General features: G+C 48.8%; 1 protein-coding gene across 7 annotated transcripts in view; it reads right to left on the reverse strand.

The window, feature by feature from the left end:
- Nucleotides 1-5,195: 5,195 nt before the first annotated feature.
- NFYC (nuclear transcription factor Y subunit gamma) overlaps nucleotides 5,196-17,936 on the reverse strand; it is a 34,798-nt gene continuing 22,057 nt past the window's right edge. For 6 of the 7 annotated variants that reach the window (XM_086765027.1, XM_086765030.1, XM_086765029.1 and 3 more), the window contains 7 exons: nucleotides 16,943-17,056; nucleotides 14,420-14,515; nucleotides 10,901-11,074; nucleotides 10,511-10,669; nucleotides 6,808-6,915; nucleotides 6,002-6,061; nucleotides 5,196-5,456 (listed from right to left, as the gene is read on the reverse strand). In XM_086765027.1, coding sequence (XP_086621153.1) covers nucleotides 5,337-5,456; nucleotides 6,002-6,061; nucleotides 6,808-6,915; nucleotides 10,511-10,669; nucleotides 10,901-11,074; nucleotides 14,420-14,515; nucleotides 16,943-17,056 — 831 coding nt within the window. In that variant the 3' untranslated portion in view covers nucleotides 5,196-5,336. The remainder of the gene's footprint in view (nucleotides 5,457-6,001; nucleotides 6,062-6,807; nucleotides 6,916-10,510; nucleotides 10,670-10,900; nucleotides 11,075-14,419; nucleotides 14,516-16,942; nucleotides 17,057-17,936) is intronic. The other variant, XM_086765032.1, reaches the window with a different exon arrangement.

Consider the following 17,936-nt stretch of genomic DNA (forward strand, 5'->3'; position numbering starts at 1 on the left):
AGTGAGACGGGGACGAGAGCCGAGTCCGTGGGGGTCAAAATCCTGCGAATCCCAACCAAATTCTCCCCAGTGACCCCGTGGTGTCTCCTTCAGCCCCAACCCCTGCCTCCCCCCACCCCAAACACCTCCCCGAGGGGATGCAGCCCTGGGGTCCCCCCAGCGCGTGTCCCCCCACCCTCGGCAGACGCTGCCCACAGCCAAGCCGCCGCGGCGGGAGCACCCTGACCTTCATCTGGCCGCCGTTCGGTTCAGCGTATTCCCCTCGGTCGCAAGGTTTAGGTTTCACCTGGCGATTGATTAAAGCCGTGATTGATCAAAGCCTCCGGCTGCAGAGGGGGCAGAGTTAAGGTGACCCGGGAAGGACTTGGACCAAGGTGGGCGCTTGCTTGAGGAAGGTCTGGGGAGGTGGGAGCTGGTTTATTCCTGCTGCTGCTCCGCAGCCGGGCGGGGAATATCCGGGCGATTGTGCCAGGGAAGCACGGGCAGAGCTGCGTTTGCGAGTGAAGAACTGCTGATTTTTTTAAACACGGACGTCACTTTTCTAAATTGTTTGCTGGAGTGAGCGAGCCGCTAGTAAATTAGGGGAGAAGGCGTGCTACCACCGGCCGCCCTCTCCGTTACCGCTGCCTCGGGCCTCCTGCAGTTTGGCTTTTGACCCCTGGGAGCAGACGAGACTTTGCAAGGCTGCGCCTGCATCGCCCAGGGCCAGCGACGCCGGTCGCTCCTGGCCAGGCTGGGGGTGATTTAGTGGGGACACGGAGCTGGCATCGCACCGGTGTTGTGGGGTCACCGCACGCGGGGAAGGGGCAGGGCCCATCCGTGCCTTGTCGCCTGCCCAGACGCTGGGAACCTCCATCTGTCCTGGAGCTGGGAGGTTTTGGGATGGAGCCAGGGGGTCTGGATCAACACAGAACCGACCCCTCCATCCGAGCAGATGGAGGTTTTGGGAAGCCATCCCGGGCTCTGCCCCCCGCCCGCCTGGCTGCGGGGGTCCCGCAGAGCCGCTCACGTCCTGTGGTCCTGGTGAAACTTTAAAGAGGATTTCCAAGGCCGGGCCATGGCGCGCGGGGAGGCCTGCGTGCTTGGAGCCTGCTGCCCTCTCGGGATTGCAGCTCCAGTTCCTGGCACGGCCGGGAGGCCAGGATTTGCTTCTACAGGATTTCCAGTAAGGTTTGCAGCCCTGGTATGCAACTGCACGGCTGCGGGCCAGGATGAGGGGCAGGCGGGATGGGAAGGGAGCCGGGAGTCCTCGTCCAGGCGTGGGGACCGGAGCAAAGTCCCAGCCTGGCTCCCTGGATGAGGGGATGCTGGGGAGTCCTGGGCAGAGCTGGGGGTGGCGTCAGGAAAGAACCAGCCCAGTCTGCGTGAGGGAGCCTGATTTGGCACTCGGTGGCCAGGACAGACAGAGCTGGGGGTGGGTGGCATCAGGGGATCCAGAGCCGGCATCGCCCCGGGAGCCGGGCGAGCGCTGGGGACGGCCTGGAGCGGTGGCAGCGGTGTGGGAGCAGGGAAGGCTGCGAAGCACCTGCTTCTGCTGACGGCTTGGCTTGGGCCCAGGGCAATTAGCTCCTGGCGTCAGTGCTCGCACACGCTCTGACAAACAAGCGGCTGGGACGCCGCGGTCTCGCTTCGGTGGGCTCCCGCCTGCAGCCGGGGACAGGATGGGGACCCGTCCCGGCCAGGGGCTGGGGGCTGCACTGCCCCAAAGCCAGGGCAAAGCCCCTGTGCGGGTCCCGGTGCTGCTGTGGGGCTGTGTCGATGCCCCCCTGCCCTGGCCCCCAGCTCGGAGCGATGCCAGCATCACTGGGAGCTGGGGCGCGTCCCAGAGCGGCCCCGTGGGAGGAACAGGGATGCTTCCGCCCCGCTCTGCCGCAACGCCGCCCACGTGGGGAGCAGGACGGGTCAGGGACCCGGCTCCTGTTCCCAGATCCAAAAACGAGGAAAGAAGAACGGACAAGGACTTCAAGAGAGCTTTGCACCCCCGGACTCTCCGGCGCTGGCTCGGCAGCCTCAGGATGGTTCACAACCAAATCCCTCCAGCAGCGTTGGGTCCCGGCAAACATGACGGGGGGTCCCACAGCAGGCAGGGGGGAAGAGCCAGCGCTGCTCCCCAGGGCAACACGTTTCGCGGTCTTGCTGCAGGTGGTGAACCCAGAGCCCACACCCGGGAGAGGCTGCGCGCAGGGCAGCTCCACCCGCGCACTTTTCCCTACGTGCCCGGTGGCTCTCGGACCCAGCGGCCCTCAGGGCTTCCAGTCCCCACGGCGGCAGGTGACCTTCATCGCAGGGAGTTTTTCTTTGGAAGAGGGTGGCCGGAGGCGGCTGCCCCGGGGAAGGGCAGCCGTCAGCAGCAAAGCTGGCAGTAAACTGAGCGCGCCGGTTCCTGAGTGTCAGCGGCCGGCGCTGGCCCACACGGGGGTTGCGCTGAGCTCATCAGCCCTGAGGAGAAATGGAAACTCAAACCACTCCTTGGGAGGCAAGTGCTGCTTCCTCATCAGCTTTCAGCCCCAGGGTCCCTGGAGGTGTAGTTACCTCTGCCACCTTCATCCATCGTCACCCGCCACATAGCCCTGCGGCACTGGCCAACCCCGTGTCCCACCCCACGGCTCGCACAGCCTCTCGGGTGACGCCTGTTTCCTTCTGCATCGCCCCGCGCCACTCCATTTGTCATCACGCTCCCTCGGAAGATGAAATGAAGGCACGTGCCCTTATAGGGAAGCTGTTGTTCGTGTCTGAGGTTTACAGCACCTGTGACACAACTGATGTCAGCTCTCCTCAAAATACCTTTCCTGTCCAAGTCCGCGAGGACGCTCCTCTGTGAGCGCACACAAACTCTTACCTCCGTTATTAGCTAAACGCCAACTCCATCGGCTTCGGTCTCAACGGTCCGTTCCGTTCCCACGCTCCTGGGTGAGGTCAGACCTGGGTGCCCATCGGGACGATACCGAGCGTGTCCAAACCAGCATCCCCTTCAGCTGGAGGTGGAGGCTTTCACTGGAAACTACTCTCCTTTCAGGAGCAGCGTCTCACTTCCACTTTCTGTCCTTTAAGCAATTTTTTCCCATTCAAATTTAAACTATTTCAAGCAAACACAACTACTCTGGGTAAAGAGCTTTCCTTCAGACCAGCCTCGCCGGCTGCCTCTGCCAGCGGCTGATAAGGCAAGGCAGCTGCCATCCCTCGCTGTCCTTACAAGCCGATTCCCTGGCTCTGCTCCCTGGCGCGAGCAAAAACGACACTTTTGCCAACGGAGCTGCTCAGGAGGCAACCCACCTCCCCTCGCTGTGGTGCACACGGCCGGTGGGAAGCACCGGCCCGGCCACGGCACCTTTGCTGGGGCAAGATCGGGCTGCCGGGACCCACAGCAGCTTGGACCTGAGGACAGAGAGGGTCCGGCTGCCCGGGACCGGGGCACACGCTGGTCCCACGCGAAACCCCAGCCCCGCTCCAGCCCTGCCCAGGCAGCAGCCGCCCACGGCTGCCCTCTCGTGGTCCCGAGCTTTCACGCCCGGTATTTTTCCCCCCCCCGTGACTTCATCTTTCCCATGCACTGGAGATGCTCCTCCAGCACACCCTCGGCTCAGCCAACGACCCCTCACAAACTCTGCCCGCACAAGGCTGCGGTGCCCGAGGGCTGATGCTCGGGAAGGGAGCGGGCTGCAGCGCTCCGCTGCTGCTGCAGTGCGCCGCTGGCTCCCAGGCGTTGCAGGATCAGAAAAAAAGAAAAAAAAAAAAAAATAGGAAAATTGACATTTAGAAAGCCCAGGAGGTGCAGGTAATGCAGCAAGCTCCCTGGCCTGACTGGAACAACCTGGCCCAGATTTAGTTGCTCGCAGCAGCCAAATGCTGAAGCAGAGTTTTCCTTCCCTGGCAGCAGCTGCCCCCCCGCAGCTCTCAGACAGGCAGGGCCCAGCAGGCACCCCGCGTCCCACACAGCCGGGCTGCGCGCTGCCAAGGAAGGCACTGCACGGGCCAAGCTGCCAGCGCCCTGGCGCTGCCTTACGTGCCACACATGGGAGCAGCCAGCCCCTCCTCACCGCAAAACGCCTGGTGCTGCTGCCAGGGAAAAGCCAGGGGCAGTGCTGGTGCTGTCCCCAGCGCTGTCCCCCAGCTCTGCCAAGCACTGCACAAAGCCACACAAAGGTTCTCGGTTACATCGCGCACTCCCGTTTTGGCTAAGAACCTAAACTTGGCCTAAACGCTGCCGGGATCCTTGCAGCGTGTTCAGTGAAGAACTGGATTTTGCTCAAACCTGCCCCAACCTCCGCCCTGCTGCTCCAGCTGGATCCCGGACACCAAAGCTGCAGGGAGAGGTGGTGCGGTCTTGGTACCTGCAGCTGAAGGGCTGCGCTCTGTGGAATCAATCACCACATGACTCCTGTGCGGAGACCCCCAGGCCCTCCACTCCCACCACTCGTGTCACTTGTCCGACCCCTTCTCCAGGCCACCCCGAAGCCTCGTTGCTCATTTCACTGCTTCAGGTGTAATAACCGCGCAGGGACCGAGGACGCTCTCCGCTTGGCAGGCTGAGACTGGACATTGGATCTCAAAGAAAGCACAGACATTATCTTACAAAGGAAATTTATTTCATTTTATGAAGCTTATATTACATGCATCAAGTGAAGCTAGCACAACAGTTAACAGCAGGGCTGGGGTTTGTCCAGACTTCCATTAGTGTTTCTGGAATAAACCAGGCCAAATTAAAGAATCCTTTGCCCCTAGAAAACACAGTCATCATACAAGGAATGTTTTTTTTTTTTGTTTTCACTTTAATTCCTCCTCCCCTACTTCCTGCCCTTGAGCTGCATACGGCCAATGCTCTGGCTGACCAAAAAAGGAGGTAGGAGAGGGGGGGGAAAAAAAAAAAAAAAAAAAATCTAATGCACACACACTCCCCCCATACACCCCTAATAAACCATTGAGATGGGAGGACCATATCTAGCTCTATTCAGAGAAAAAAAACCCACAAATAGAATACCAGGAATAAAGCTCTTACAACAAACCAGATGCAGTACCCTTTAATAATCTTACTAGATAAAACGTTTTACACACTGTTCAATGAGACGCTACAAATTCCTTTTGATTAGCTCTCTTTCGGTTTTACGGGCTTGAACAAGCAGCTGAATACACTGAAATATTGGCTTCTAAAAATGAAAATATTGCATTCTTGTCAGTGTCTGTTGGATATTCTCACCGGAGACCGCAGCCTACTATAGGCTTGATACCAAGTACAGATACACAGAAGTAGATGCATTCATCAGGCCAGGTTGGTATGGCAAACGTCAAGCCGGTACGTGTTCATTTCCACGCAGAGAGACTCGCTACGACGTCCCCGGTCAGTCCCCTGTCACTTGCGTGGCCTGCCCGTCGGAGGTTTGGTTGGTGGACTGAATGAACATGGGCTGGGTGATGTCCTGGCCTGCAGGCATGGTCACTTGCTGGATCTGATAGAGTTGCTGGTGGAGACCGAAGCAGGGGAAAGACACGAGCGTCAGTTCTCATCACGCCCAGCACCAGCTCCCTCTAAAGCACTCGCTGTGCACCAACCCTACCAGTTTAGTGGTGGTGCTAACAGCAGCTCTCAGGTCCAACTAAAATTCGTCCCCAAAACAGGCCACAAATCGCGGCTAGATATTAGTTGCTAAATCCTAACTAAGTAATTTCGTGAATTTCTGATGCCCAGACTGAGCTCAGGCTACCTACGCAACAGGCAACAGCTAGGTGTTAAGACCTTTATTCTTCAACTGGTTCGGACTAGAACGGACCCCACCCAGAATGCAAGGGACTTGATTAATTTGGAGCGGGTGCAGCAGAACACAAAGAATCCCCCTGAATTAAAAGTGTCCCTACATCCACTTATCCTGCTCCTGGTTAAGGTTTGGTGGCAGTAGCAGTGTTTTACCAGGAGGAGCCGATTTGCTAGAACACGCAGACTTTTAAGACCGTCTTTCTAGCCTTGGACTTCAAAGGGAGGAAGCACCAACCAACTCCAAGTTCTTACCTGTCCATCCGTAAACTGGCTGAACTGCTGCTGTCCTTGCTGGACTTCTGTCTGCGTTATCTACAAGGATAAGAGAAGGACGATCACCGACAGCGCTTTGGAGAGGGTCAGCATCCCCCTAACAATGTTCTGCTGCTGCCTCTCAAGAGCTTTTAGACTTTTTCCAACTTCATTACCCCACCATGTGGTAAGATACGGCCTATGCCGCCGGCCTGCAGCCATGCTGGTGCTAACCGCAAGTCAAGAACAAAGGACATGGGATTCAGCCGTTCCAGACCAAACAAGCATGTCCTCTCTGACTTTCATGAGGAGAACGTGGCCTCCAGGATCACAGAAAAGCAGCAGCTCTCCTGTCCTCTGAAGGCAAAGGAGAACCCCTTAGCGACCAGTCTCAATAAGAACATGAGTCAACCTGCTGGCAGCAACGCTGGTCTTGATGTTTCACCTCTGCATAGCTTTCCTGAGAGGCTGCAAGGCTGCTCCTCCCTCACCCAGCCAGAAGGAGCAGAAGTAAAGAGAAGGCTGATGAACTGAAGTTTTACCTGCAGTCAGCTCAGAAGCAGCGTGAGCTTTACACGGTGAGACACACACACACACACACACGTATATGCATGCACTTTCCACGTACAGGTAAAGGAGACTTCCGCTTTGCTCCTTGCTTTATTACTCTGATGAAGGTAACAGGAAGAAAAGGAATGCAGGAATCCTAGCCCAAGAGTTGGTAAATTTGACTGGAATTTGCGGTTTGGGGAGCTAGGGAGCAACGCTTTACCAGTTAATGTCAGTCCTGCTGTTACGGTGCGTACCTGCTGTGCATTGGCTGCAAGCGTCTGGATCTGCCCCTGGACTACCTGGGTGCCTGACACAGGCTGGGCTAAGCGGATATACTGCAGCTGGCCAGCATTCAACTGAACCTGGAGACAAGCGGGGGGCAGGGAAAGAAAATTAAACAGGTAACTGCGTAACCTGAAACACACAAACTTGCCTTCTCGTTTCCACCACAGAAGCCAGAGTAACAGATGACACTGGGGAGCCCCAGGTGATTACCGGTTGAGATGAGTAACTACCACAAACCCTGCCAAAGCAAGAACGGAGTCCGCAGAACTCCTGCAGGCTCTTGAAGTAAAACCCTGAGGAAGCACAACGTTACTTCTTTCTCCAGATCGGGAGCGGTCAGTTAGTAGCTAAAGCATATTAATTGCTAAATTTCAGAGAGCCTTGAGAACGCTGATTTTTCTTTTTGGCTACGAGAATCGAGTTACTACTTTGATGTATCACTTCACATACAGATGATTGTTATGAGCTAGCTGCACATACTGACACTCCTATTACAGCCTGCCAAAAAAATATAAAAGAATGTATGGGAAACTTTCACAGAGACAGCAGAGATGACAAACCCCAGGAATACTGCAAGGTAATATTTGGAAGCTTTTAATGCAACTCTCCGCCAATGTCAACACCCACCTGGCAGAGGCCAATGCTTTCTGTGTCAATACTTTGTGTAGAATATTCGAAGGTAAACGTATTTCCTACAACCCTGATCCTGAAAGGTCAGATGCTTGGGAGGGGCGGGACACGAAGACAATGTCATCGTGGTAACCTCAACTCTCATCTTGCATTTTCTGCGATATAAACAGCTCATACCGCTAACACACATCTGAGAGGCAATAAAGGGCACAGTAGGATTGATACTACCGTTGAATTTTTCATTTATTGTTATTTAACTTTAGAATATCTATATTCACAGTCTTAAGGTTCACTACACACAAAAAAAGGTTTTCAGTTCTTTCTTCTTTTTTAAAAATGGGAAAGGACATAAAAATACTCGAAAACTGCTCACTGACAAACGTTCAAGTGCCTAGAACACGATCTTGGCATTTACACAAACGCCGCTGACTTCACCAGCTGTGCCTAAAAGCTCCAATATTATTTCAAGAGCAAATAAACTCCACACGAGCATAAACATTTCAATAAAGAATTTGTTCTGCGCAGAGATCTGCTGGCAGATCATGTTTTCCACACTGGGGGCTTCCTGCCTAGATTTTAACTAGACTACTAACTGAACGGATGAAAGCAATTTAGAAAGAGCGCTCTTCCAGAAATGAGAGTAAGCTCCAAAGAACCTGCCCAATGAGGTCTAGCTAAGATCAAGATTAAATTTAACACAAAATTAATGCAGACAAACAAGCGATTACCATTTGACACATACATTTCCAGGTTCTTCTGTTTTTAAAAAATAAAAGCCACCTTTCCACAGGCAACCCGTGGTCCTAGAGTAAATGGTAAATCACAGCAGAGAAGTGCACACAGTATCAGAAGCATGTGGAAAGCCAGCAAGAGAACACCAGTAAGATTCTCTCAACATTCCTGCAACTGCCAGAGGCACTACCAGTTTTATGAGAGCGTTTCAAACTGTCACATTTGTGTTATGAAAGATTCTTTGGTGAACCTGAACAAGTACCAGAGTGAAACAGAACTACCAGAAGACAGCACTAACTATAGAAAGGAAAGGAAGATAGGAAGGAAACTCAAGGCAAAAATAAGGAAAGCACAGTAGAAAGAGAACAGAACAGACCAAGGACTGTAATTCCGTGAAACCAAACCAAAAGGGCTTTCCAGGTTAGACACGAAAGACCTCCCGCAGTGAGCACATGGCTCTGTGTTCTATTTTATTTCACCTGCTGGAAGCAAGCTGGGGGAAAGATGCTTCCTTCAGCACAAACTGCGATCCTTCAACACGCCGTGATTAAGAAGAATCCTCTTAATTACAGTCAAAACAGTACCTCTGCTAGATACAGAAGTGCGAATTGTGACTGTTTCATTAAAACGCTGCTCCTAAGCTGCTCTGTTTTGCAGTCTTAGAATTGTTAGAGAACCAAGCACTCCCGAAGACAAGAGACACCACGCTGGCACTTGGCTATTTCTGTCTCACACCTGCAACGTAAGAAGCACCTGAGGACCAGTCACAGCTACCTGTTCTTAGACGCTGCCAGGCAAGAGGAAGGCAGAAGCATATGCTTGGCCAAAACCAGACACTGATTTAAAAGCCTCCAGTCTCACACTCATAAAACACGGGACCATTTGCACCAGGATCCACCCATGTGAAGAACAGTACTTTCTGCAGGTTATTGCCTCCTCTATAAAGAATTCTTTCTCCTAACAGATCTCCAAGCCCCTTTCTTGTAGGGAGTTACAGCATTCACTGGAGACAACTGGATAACAAATCTGAACTGTTCTTTTACTGCAGAACCAGAGGAGGATGCTGCAATATTCAGTACTGTTGCAACGGATTCACTGAGACTGGAGGTGGAGATGTCCTTCCAAAATGCTTTGAAGAACAAGTATCTTGGAGAGACTTTCATAAGGAAAGGAAGGAAAAAAAGAATGTAAAAGAAAGGCAGTGCAGAATGCAGAGAAGAAAAAAGGCTGCTCGTAGTAAAACACTGTATTTGGCAAGTAATTCACTTCCTTTCTGACCAACACCTTAAGCCAAGCAGTAGGAACCAGCTGAAGACTTAAGAGATGAAAAGAATTTGGAAGTGAATTGGAGAAATCTGGCAACACCTACAATTTAAACCTTTTTCAAGATGCTATGTCAAAGCACGAACATTTGCCAAACGTACGGAGGGAAGCTTAGCAAATCTTGAAATGCAAAACTTGTGTGAAAGATCAGCTTTGCTATAGCTGCGGGTACACTTTAACAACCGAACTCAAAGGCAAAGTGAAATGCTTGTCTTGGTCACTTGGTCTGACCTTTGGGCTGCTGGTGAAGTACACAGAACTGGACAGATTTTTTTTTTTTTTCCTTCTTTAAGAGGTGTGAAATTTTCCAGATGGGAATCAAAAGACCCAGCTTTGTTGTGATGATAAGTTACAGAGCGGGGGGGGGGGAAACACGACATTTTTTTTGACCCACGCGTTTACCTAGGACACATCCCAGAATGTAACTGCTGACCCTGGGTACTCAAAATCCCATTCTTAAGGCCCCAGCAGATCTACACTGATGTAAAAGTGAGGAGATATCTGCTGGTTCTGCAAAGCTCTTCCTTCAACCAGCTCAAAGTATTTTTTAGAAATATTTCTTGTATCATAAAAGCTTATTAATAACTCACAGATGGCACCTTTCCCACTCAGTCTGCCAGGTCATGACTTCAGATTGCAGAGGCAGAACCAAGTAAAGGCAAAAGAAGTTAATTACGCTTTATTGAAACCATGCCGTAGTAAAGAACTAAGGTTTATCCAGGAAGTATTTTATTCATTGCTTCCTAATCCTAACTATTTCACTCAGGGAAGTGTTGAAGCGGGCAGTAAGACTACACTAGATGGGTTAGATTTGTTTCCTCCTTCATGTCACACCTGGCTATTTTCCTCTCTAAGCGCAGGAAACACACCACTCAATCCAAGCTTCCTCTTACAGCTAAAAAAGCATACATGTACAGTCTCATGCCAGAACACCAGTGGACAGTTTGCTCACCAGACTGTGACACGTTTCTGCTGGCAAAGTCTTACCGGTATTTGCTGGATTTCTCCTGTATTGGTGATGATCTGCTGCATGACCTGCATGGTCTGCCCAGTTCCGCTCTGAGCCTGCTGGGTCTGTCCTTGCGGCTGGGCCTGCACTATCTGTACCTGCTGGCCTTCTCCAACCTGCATGGTCACGGGGGTGGTCTGCATTCAAAACGGGGATAAGGATGAAGCGAGGACTGAAGAGAGGTGAAAGAGCCACAAGAGACAAAGATTGTAATAGACAGACTGTTCCCTAGGCCCAGCTGTCACTTGTTGATGCTTGGACCACCACCAAGGGAACCCAGGACCTAGACGACACTGACACATTACACACAAGCAGGTCGAGGGTTTCCCTGGCTCCACTGAGCTGCAAAGCCCCCGAACGCCGCTCACCTGCCCCTGCTGAGGCTGGGCGATGATGATCTGTCCTGGCTGGATCGTAGTTGTAGACGTGGTGGTCTGCTGTCCTTGCTGCTGCCCCTGCACCTGCACTGCAGCAGGCTGCTGAGCAAGCGTGAAATAATACTGGACGGGCTCAGCTGGGGTCACAGCCTGACGCACCTCCTCCTGCAGCACAGGAAAAAGACAGGTAAGCGGGGAGGGAACAGATCAACATCCCAACACCCCAACAAGCATGCTCCATGGGCAAGTATGTTTAATAACTCATTCGTAGCAACTTAACTAAGTTAATCTGAAACGATCTATCAAAACAGGTTTCCTCATTTACTCAGCTATAAGAAAAAAAAAAAAGCATTTCCAACACCCTACATCTAATAACACAGTCACCAATTTCATTATGAGAAGCAAATTAGCAAAATTACAATAGCTGAAAACCACGCAACTCCTCATCAGAAAATTCCATCGTCGCCTGTTATCGTAACAGGGAAGGAATTGCAAATGCACCAGGAAGACTTACACAGCCTCATCTGCCGACAAAACCCTCTTGTTAGCTACGCGCCCAAAACAAACCTCAATCTAGCTCTGATGACAAACCCCTGGGAGTAAGAGTCATGGACTTGACGTATACTGTTGTGCCTTTATTTATTTATTTAAATCCAGCTTTTCCAGAATTATAACAACTTCATCTCGTACTGTGGCTGAACAGCCTGATTCTGCCAGTAGCAGGAATACCTCAACAGTGAGGAAACAAAAGGCTCTGCTCCAGCTCACTGTTAGAAGCACAGGCTGTAATACTGCGGTTTTATTTTATCTAAGCATGTCTTCAGGAGAGAAAAGCCCCTTATGACTAACGACATTTTAGGCAAAGAAGTAGATTTTAGGAGATTACGTTAAGTGGCAAGCTGTTAACACTCAGAAATCAAAATTCGTAAGCTCCCCTGAGGAGCAGTTGGATCTTGCACCTTACGGACGATACAGCTCACCAGATGTTCACTCCATGGCAGAAGGCGTAAACAATCCTCTCCCAGCCACCTTGAGTTCACAGCTGAGAGTGTAGGATGTTTACACGTGCTACAACATGGTAGATTCCCACTTACGCAAGTCTGCTTGACTCTCCTGCGTTAAACGAAGCTTCTTCATGGATTACCTTCAGTGCATCCAGGAAAAGAAAAATTCACATTAAACAACATCAATGCACCAGGTCTGAGTAAGAGAGGTCCTTCACTGGGATGCTAGTTTCTCAGAGATAGCAACTAAAGACAAGACTTACTATCAGGAGGTTTCTCAGCAGCCTACCAGAAAATTACCCCCCAAAGATCAAGCTGTTCACAGTGGGCTGTAACCAATACGCAACTTAAGCCTGGCTCTCGGAGCAAACATTAGCTCTGTCCCACAGTACTGCAAACCACTGCAATCAAACACTTCCAATACTTGCTACACATGAGAGTTCACCGATTAGTCCTACTTGCTTCATCAAATCCTTTGAGGGAGGGATTAATAACAAACTTAAAATATATATTCAACAGGGCATGTATCCAGTAAACCATAAACCGCATGCATAGAAGAGCTGTGGCTGTTTCTGTAAAGACAAGTCCTTAGATATGTTATTTCTAGAACACTCCAATCCTCAATTCCTAGCCGAGTCCTGAAACAATTAAGGCAACTGAGTACTTCTGGAAGTATCTATTCCAGGTTAAGTTGCACTTGCTGCAGGCAGAAATGGCTGTAAATCCAAGTCTGCTTGAACGAGGTTGTATCACATCGTTCGCCATCTTTTATTTTCCAGGCACAGCTTTGGTTACCAGAGCAACATAGCAGGCATGGTTTCATTCCCAGCTCTTCCACGTAACCAACACTAACTTGTCAAACAGTCTTTTCCACGGTAGAGATAAAACACAGATTGTTCCCTCGGCCAAAAAGTGCAGGCTGTCAGCCTACAGGCAGCCACTTTTCAACACTGTTGAATCAAAGGAGCATTTTCCACTGCAAAGCCCTAACCTACATTCTTACCGGGCAGCTGTTTCTCCATTAAACTTCTCTTGATTCAGCAGAGTTCACCTGCAGTGGATGGACTGGTGAGAGACAGGTCTCTAAAGCTTATTTCAACACAGAAACCAACAGAGTTTCACCGCTGATGCTGTGCAATCCAAAAGACACAGCTCTGATGTGACGTTGTCATCAAGACACGTTAACCCAGCAACCTATATGCACGTGACACACTACTAAAACCCTTCAGGCTTTCACCTGATTGTAGAACTCAATGTTCTGTAATCAGAATATTCTGATGTGGATCAAAAGGCTCCAGCAAGGAAAAGATATGGGCGATGCTCTCCGTCCCAAACATGGAGTACTTCTGAAAACAGCACTACAAAGCAGCATAACTGAATGGCCTCTCCTGAATATACTGCAACACAGAAAGATATTTTCCTTATTTGCTAGAAAGTCATACTGCTTCTGGATATCAGAATGAGGGGTTAAACTCAACTTAGCACATCATCAGAAAGGATGAAGCATGTATTTCCTCCCTTTGGCCGCCACTTCAGTACCACAAGGACAAAAAGTAAGAGAATCATCTCCAAAATCCAGGAGATTTTCAAAGGCTAACACTGCAAACCGTCAGAAGTACTAGAAAAATCAGTTGAAAGAATTGTTATAAGCTACTGTTCAGTGAAGAAATTGCTCCAGCTGAGTCCTGGGCAATGATTGCAGGAGCTGCTGCCCAAGGTGCAGCACTATCTGAACGGAGCTGTTCCCTAGAAGAGGTGCGCTGACGGTAGCCCAGCCATTTTACCTGCCAGGCAACTTGTAATGAAGTGAGAAGAGCCATTACTGAACTGGTGAGCTGTTAGCAGCAAAACATCAAGCTTTTACGTGAAGGAGAAATTATTCTACCAGTAGCTGCATCTGTTTCTTTGTGCGTTTGAAGCAGCAAGACTGAGCTTCAACCCCACCTCACTGCGTTGTCAGCATTGTCTCAAACACGGAGGGAAAGAAGAGCTTTGTAAAACACAAACCTGTTAACTTTCCGAGGCGACGACCTCGTGCTCAGATGACCGCAGCAGCCTGCTGCTGCAAACATCCGACTGAAAGCTCCTTCTAACACCTTACAGCTTCCAGTCAAGGATGTTTACAGTAGCAATGACTGCCCCAAAGGACGCAGGAGGCTGGACTTCTATGCAATGAAGTCTGTTTCTCCCTTTACAGGTCAAAGCATGCAGACTCAGTACACTTTTTAAAGTTAATTTTTTAACATTAGCAACATGTGGTACGAGAGCTATTTAGCAATGCTTTTGTCACCTGAATAAATCCACAAGTTAGACTTCCATACATCTTCACTCAAGCTCTATTTCCATTTTAAAAAAAAAAAAAAAAAAAAAAAAAAATCTAAGAACGAAGGACAAACCTCATGTTTAAATCTGAATCCGTAGTGCTTTATCAACTCTCTTTTTAATTAGAGACTGAAATCACACCAAGGAAAGGACAGACAATACGGCAATCATTTTTGTGTCTCACCTGCCGCTTTGGAGGCTTCAGTTCATCTCTTGGAACAATATCGATAAGAAAATCAAACTGATCAAACTTTGTAATTGCCATAGCAATGTCATTCCTCTAGAACAACAAAAAGAGAAAACCATTCTTCAGCTTTAGAAGTCTGTTTTGTCACTGGAAAAATAAAGTTAGAGCTTTTTAACTGAGTCAAGCGAGAGTGCCTTCTCCAGACCCGAAGCAGTCAAGCCAGGCGGCGAGAACTTCTGTTTCAGCACCTGTCAACAGGTCTTGTGAAAGGAACCTTTCAACACTGCCCTGTGCTGAGCGAGGCCTCCAAGACATGCAGTAAGAACGTGCTTATCAAACCCAGGCTTCTACAGCCATCACCTCACCTGCCAGGCCTAACCAGGCTTTCCACAACAGTACCGCTGTAATTCACTACAGAGGCCATGACAACCACCATAAGTTTTTTAGCACATTGAAAAAGGGATTTCTACTAAAAAAAAAAAAAATTAAATCCCAAAGATATCTGAAAAGAAGCTTTGCAGAAAGACCAAGGTGACTGTACTAATAGCAACATATGCAGAATCTACGAGTTGGGCATGAGATTAAAAAAGAGAAAAAGTATCACAGGATCTTATTCGGGCCAGGGGAATCCCAAGAGATGTTGAGAACAAGCTCTGACACGTGGAAGTGCAAAATGGTTAAAAGAAAGCATGAAGATTAAAACATATACTCAGCAAACTGGCCAAACATGTATCAGAAAAAGGATGTGCAAGAGCCAACGAGCTTCTATGAAAAACTGGCAAGGTACGTATCTTCTCAAAACGGCTTATAACTTTACTTTTATACCTTGCCTGAAAAAGAAAACCAAAGAACAGCATTAGGTCAAAGCATTAAAGCCCTGAAAAAGACAGCAGTAAGTCATTACTTAAATGTATTTACTTAAGATCTGAAACTACCCCCAAGATAGAAGACCTGAATTTCTTTAAAAAAAAAAAGAAAAGAAAAAGAAAATGTACTCAGTCATTTCAAAATTCTTGCAAGCCATGTTAAAAAGTAGGGCTAATTCAAGAAGCTACTAACAGTCTCACTCTCATTAGCTGAAGACAAATTTGTAAAGCATATATATGAACAAAATTTGGAGACAAAGATGCCTAGGCTGCCTAATGAGTAGGTAAAATATAAAAGACCATCAAGTTGCTCATTTCGGGCTAGTTGACATTTCTAAACCTTATACTGCCTCGGCATTTAACGGCCAAACAACGATCATGTGGAAAGCACAAGAGACACATTCATTTCGTACCGCACGCAGCGTATATTATCAAAGTATCTTCACCAGGAAGAAAACTTTTACTGAACAGATGTATCTCGTATTTCATTCTCCGTGCTGAGGACTGGGTTCGATCCAATTACCCCAGGAACAGACTTCCATAACTCAGACCTCTCTACTCAAAATTTTCTTCCCAAATACGTTACAAGCAGAGGCTGCATTTCTCCAGCTGCACTACCCATGAAGACAGCAGCTGTTCCAGGATGGCAGCTGCTGTGGAAGGCACGGCAGTCAGAAACAAAACCTGAGCCAACCCAAGGTCTTACACGTTGGACCAGGATTTAAGTACGATTCTGAAATAAACAGATCCATCCAAGTTTGAAAGCTGTTAACAGGACATGCCTGAGTCAGCACTTGTGCTTATGAAGCGTCTTGTTTGTGGAATGTGTATCAAAGACATCCTTCCCTCAGCAACTGCATTAAAACCTGCGTTAAGCAAGTAGCATCAGCCCAGTTCAGTGGGGAACGAGTGGCTGGACGCCCATTCGACAGGACAGCTTTGGACTGAAATCAGACACGTCTCCTTGCCACCACAGCAATCTCTGCACCGCGGTACTGGAGAGCTGACACAGTCCTAAACACCACAATCCCTCATCGCTGACCTGCGGGCCTGAACTGATGGTTATTACAGTTTCAATTGCTTCTGGTAAGACTAAAAGTAAATGCCAATTTTTAGGGTCTTTTTAGGAAAAGAAAAAAAAAAACCAAAAAGTGTGTGTGCATATATATTTTATATATATTTAAAAGAGTTACGGTTTACTCTTGAACCACTAAAAATTGACTATTACTGAGGACATCTCAACCCAGAAGAAACAGTAATCTGTTGTGGAGGAGAGTATTTTTGTTTTCATCTCTACATGGTTACTGACACAAACTAACATCTACAAGCTTACATTAGAAGTGCTACTGAGAAACAAATCAGCTAGGAGTTAAACAGCTACAGCTATCCTGAGCCCTTAGAGCAGGTCACAGCTGACAGCTGCAGCTTTGGGGTTGTGTTGTTTTGTTTGCTTTTTTTTTAAAAAACAAATTAAGAAAAAAAAAGCCTTTCGGTTGCACAGTTACACTGGGGACTGTACTTTGTACACAGGTCTGTAGCGATAAACACAGGTACTAAAGTTACTGTCTACAAAACATGCCTCATATTATGGAAACAAAGAGCTGGAAACAAGCTTGTGGAGCAGCTGGAGGCTGGGTAGGAGCAGCTCCCTTACCTGCAGAGTCCTGCGTTTGTTGTCTTCTGTGTGTATCCACGCTCGCAAAGTCAATTCTGTTATGAATATCTGAGCTGCCTTGGCGAACAACACGGGAGCTTCTGCGCTAATCATCTGCAATTAAATTCACAAATTTTAAAATTCTTTCTTTAAAGTTTACTGTTAGTATTCCAGTACTGCAAAGCGGCAGTCAGAGTAACTTTACCGTTAGTCAAATCTGTTTAACAGTGCAGCTGGAGGAATTTCCACATCAAAATATCTACGGGTCTGACAGCCCACAGCTACCAGCCACAAGTTACACGCAGTGTTCCAAGCATTAGGCACCTAAAATTTGTCTCGCAAGTCTGTTTCCTCCACAACTAGTCAGGTGCCAACTCCATAGCGCGCCGGATTATGGGATGCCGGCAAACAGCAGCAGTGCCCACCTACCTAGCGATTCGGAAATTGAAGAGCACGGGTCAAGGGCTCATTTTAAAGCTTGGCCCTTACTACACAGTTGTAACATTTTTGTAATTTGAAATGAATAGCTGAAATTGCACAGGAAGTTTGGAGGCCTGACTAAAGACTCTGCCTCACCAAATTCCTTCTCCTTAAAAAGTATCTCGCTCAAGTTTTATTCAAATTAAGCCATTTCATTCTTAGCTGGCTTGGCATGAATGCTTACTCCCTAGTACAGCCTTCTTCTTAAATAATGTTCCAGGAAGGCCAGAGATTTCCCCCCACCCTGCCCTAAAATCTCATCTTCCCCTTCATCATAAAAAATCTGGCACTCATTCAGCTCAGACACTGAACTGGGACCCCAGAGGCCGGGTTCACTCCTTTTCCAGGCTGAAGGAACAGCTCCCCTGCATGGAAAGACCACGCACACCTTTTGCAGGGCCTCGTTTAAATGTTAAAGGTTGTCCTAACAGAAGGATGACGTCACATTGCGAGAAACAAGAAGAAAGTGCAAACCATCCTCTTCTCTCTTAGGAGTTCAGTGTCTGACAGAGTT

This window comes from Chlamydotis macqueenii, chromosome 22 (assembly GCF_036417535.1).
Source record: "Chlamydotis macqueenii isolate bChlMac1 chromosome 22, bChlMac1.mat, whole genome shotgun sequence".
Lineage (NCBI taxonomy): Eukaryota > Metazoa > Chordata > Aves > Otidiformes > Otididae > Chlamydotis > Chlamydotis macqueenii.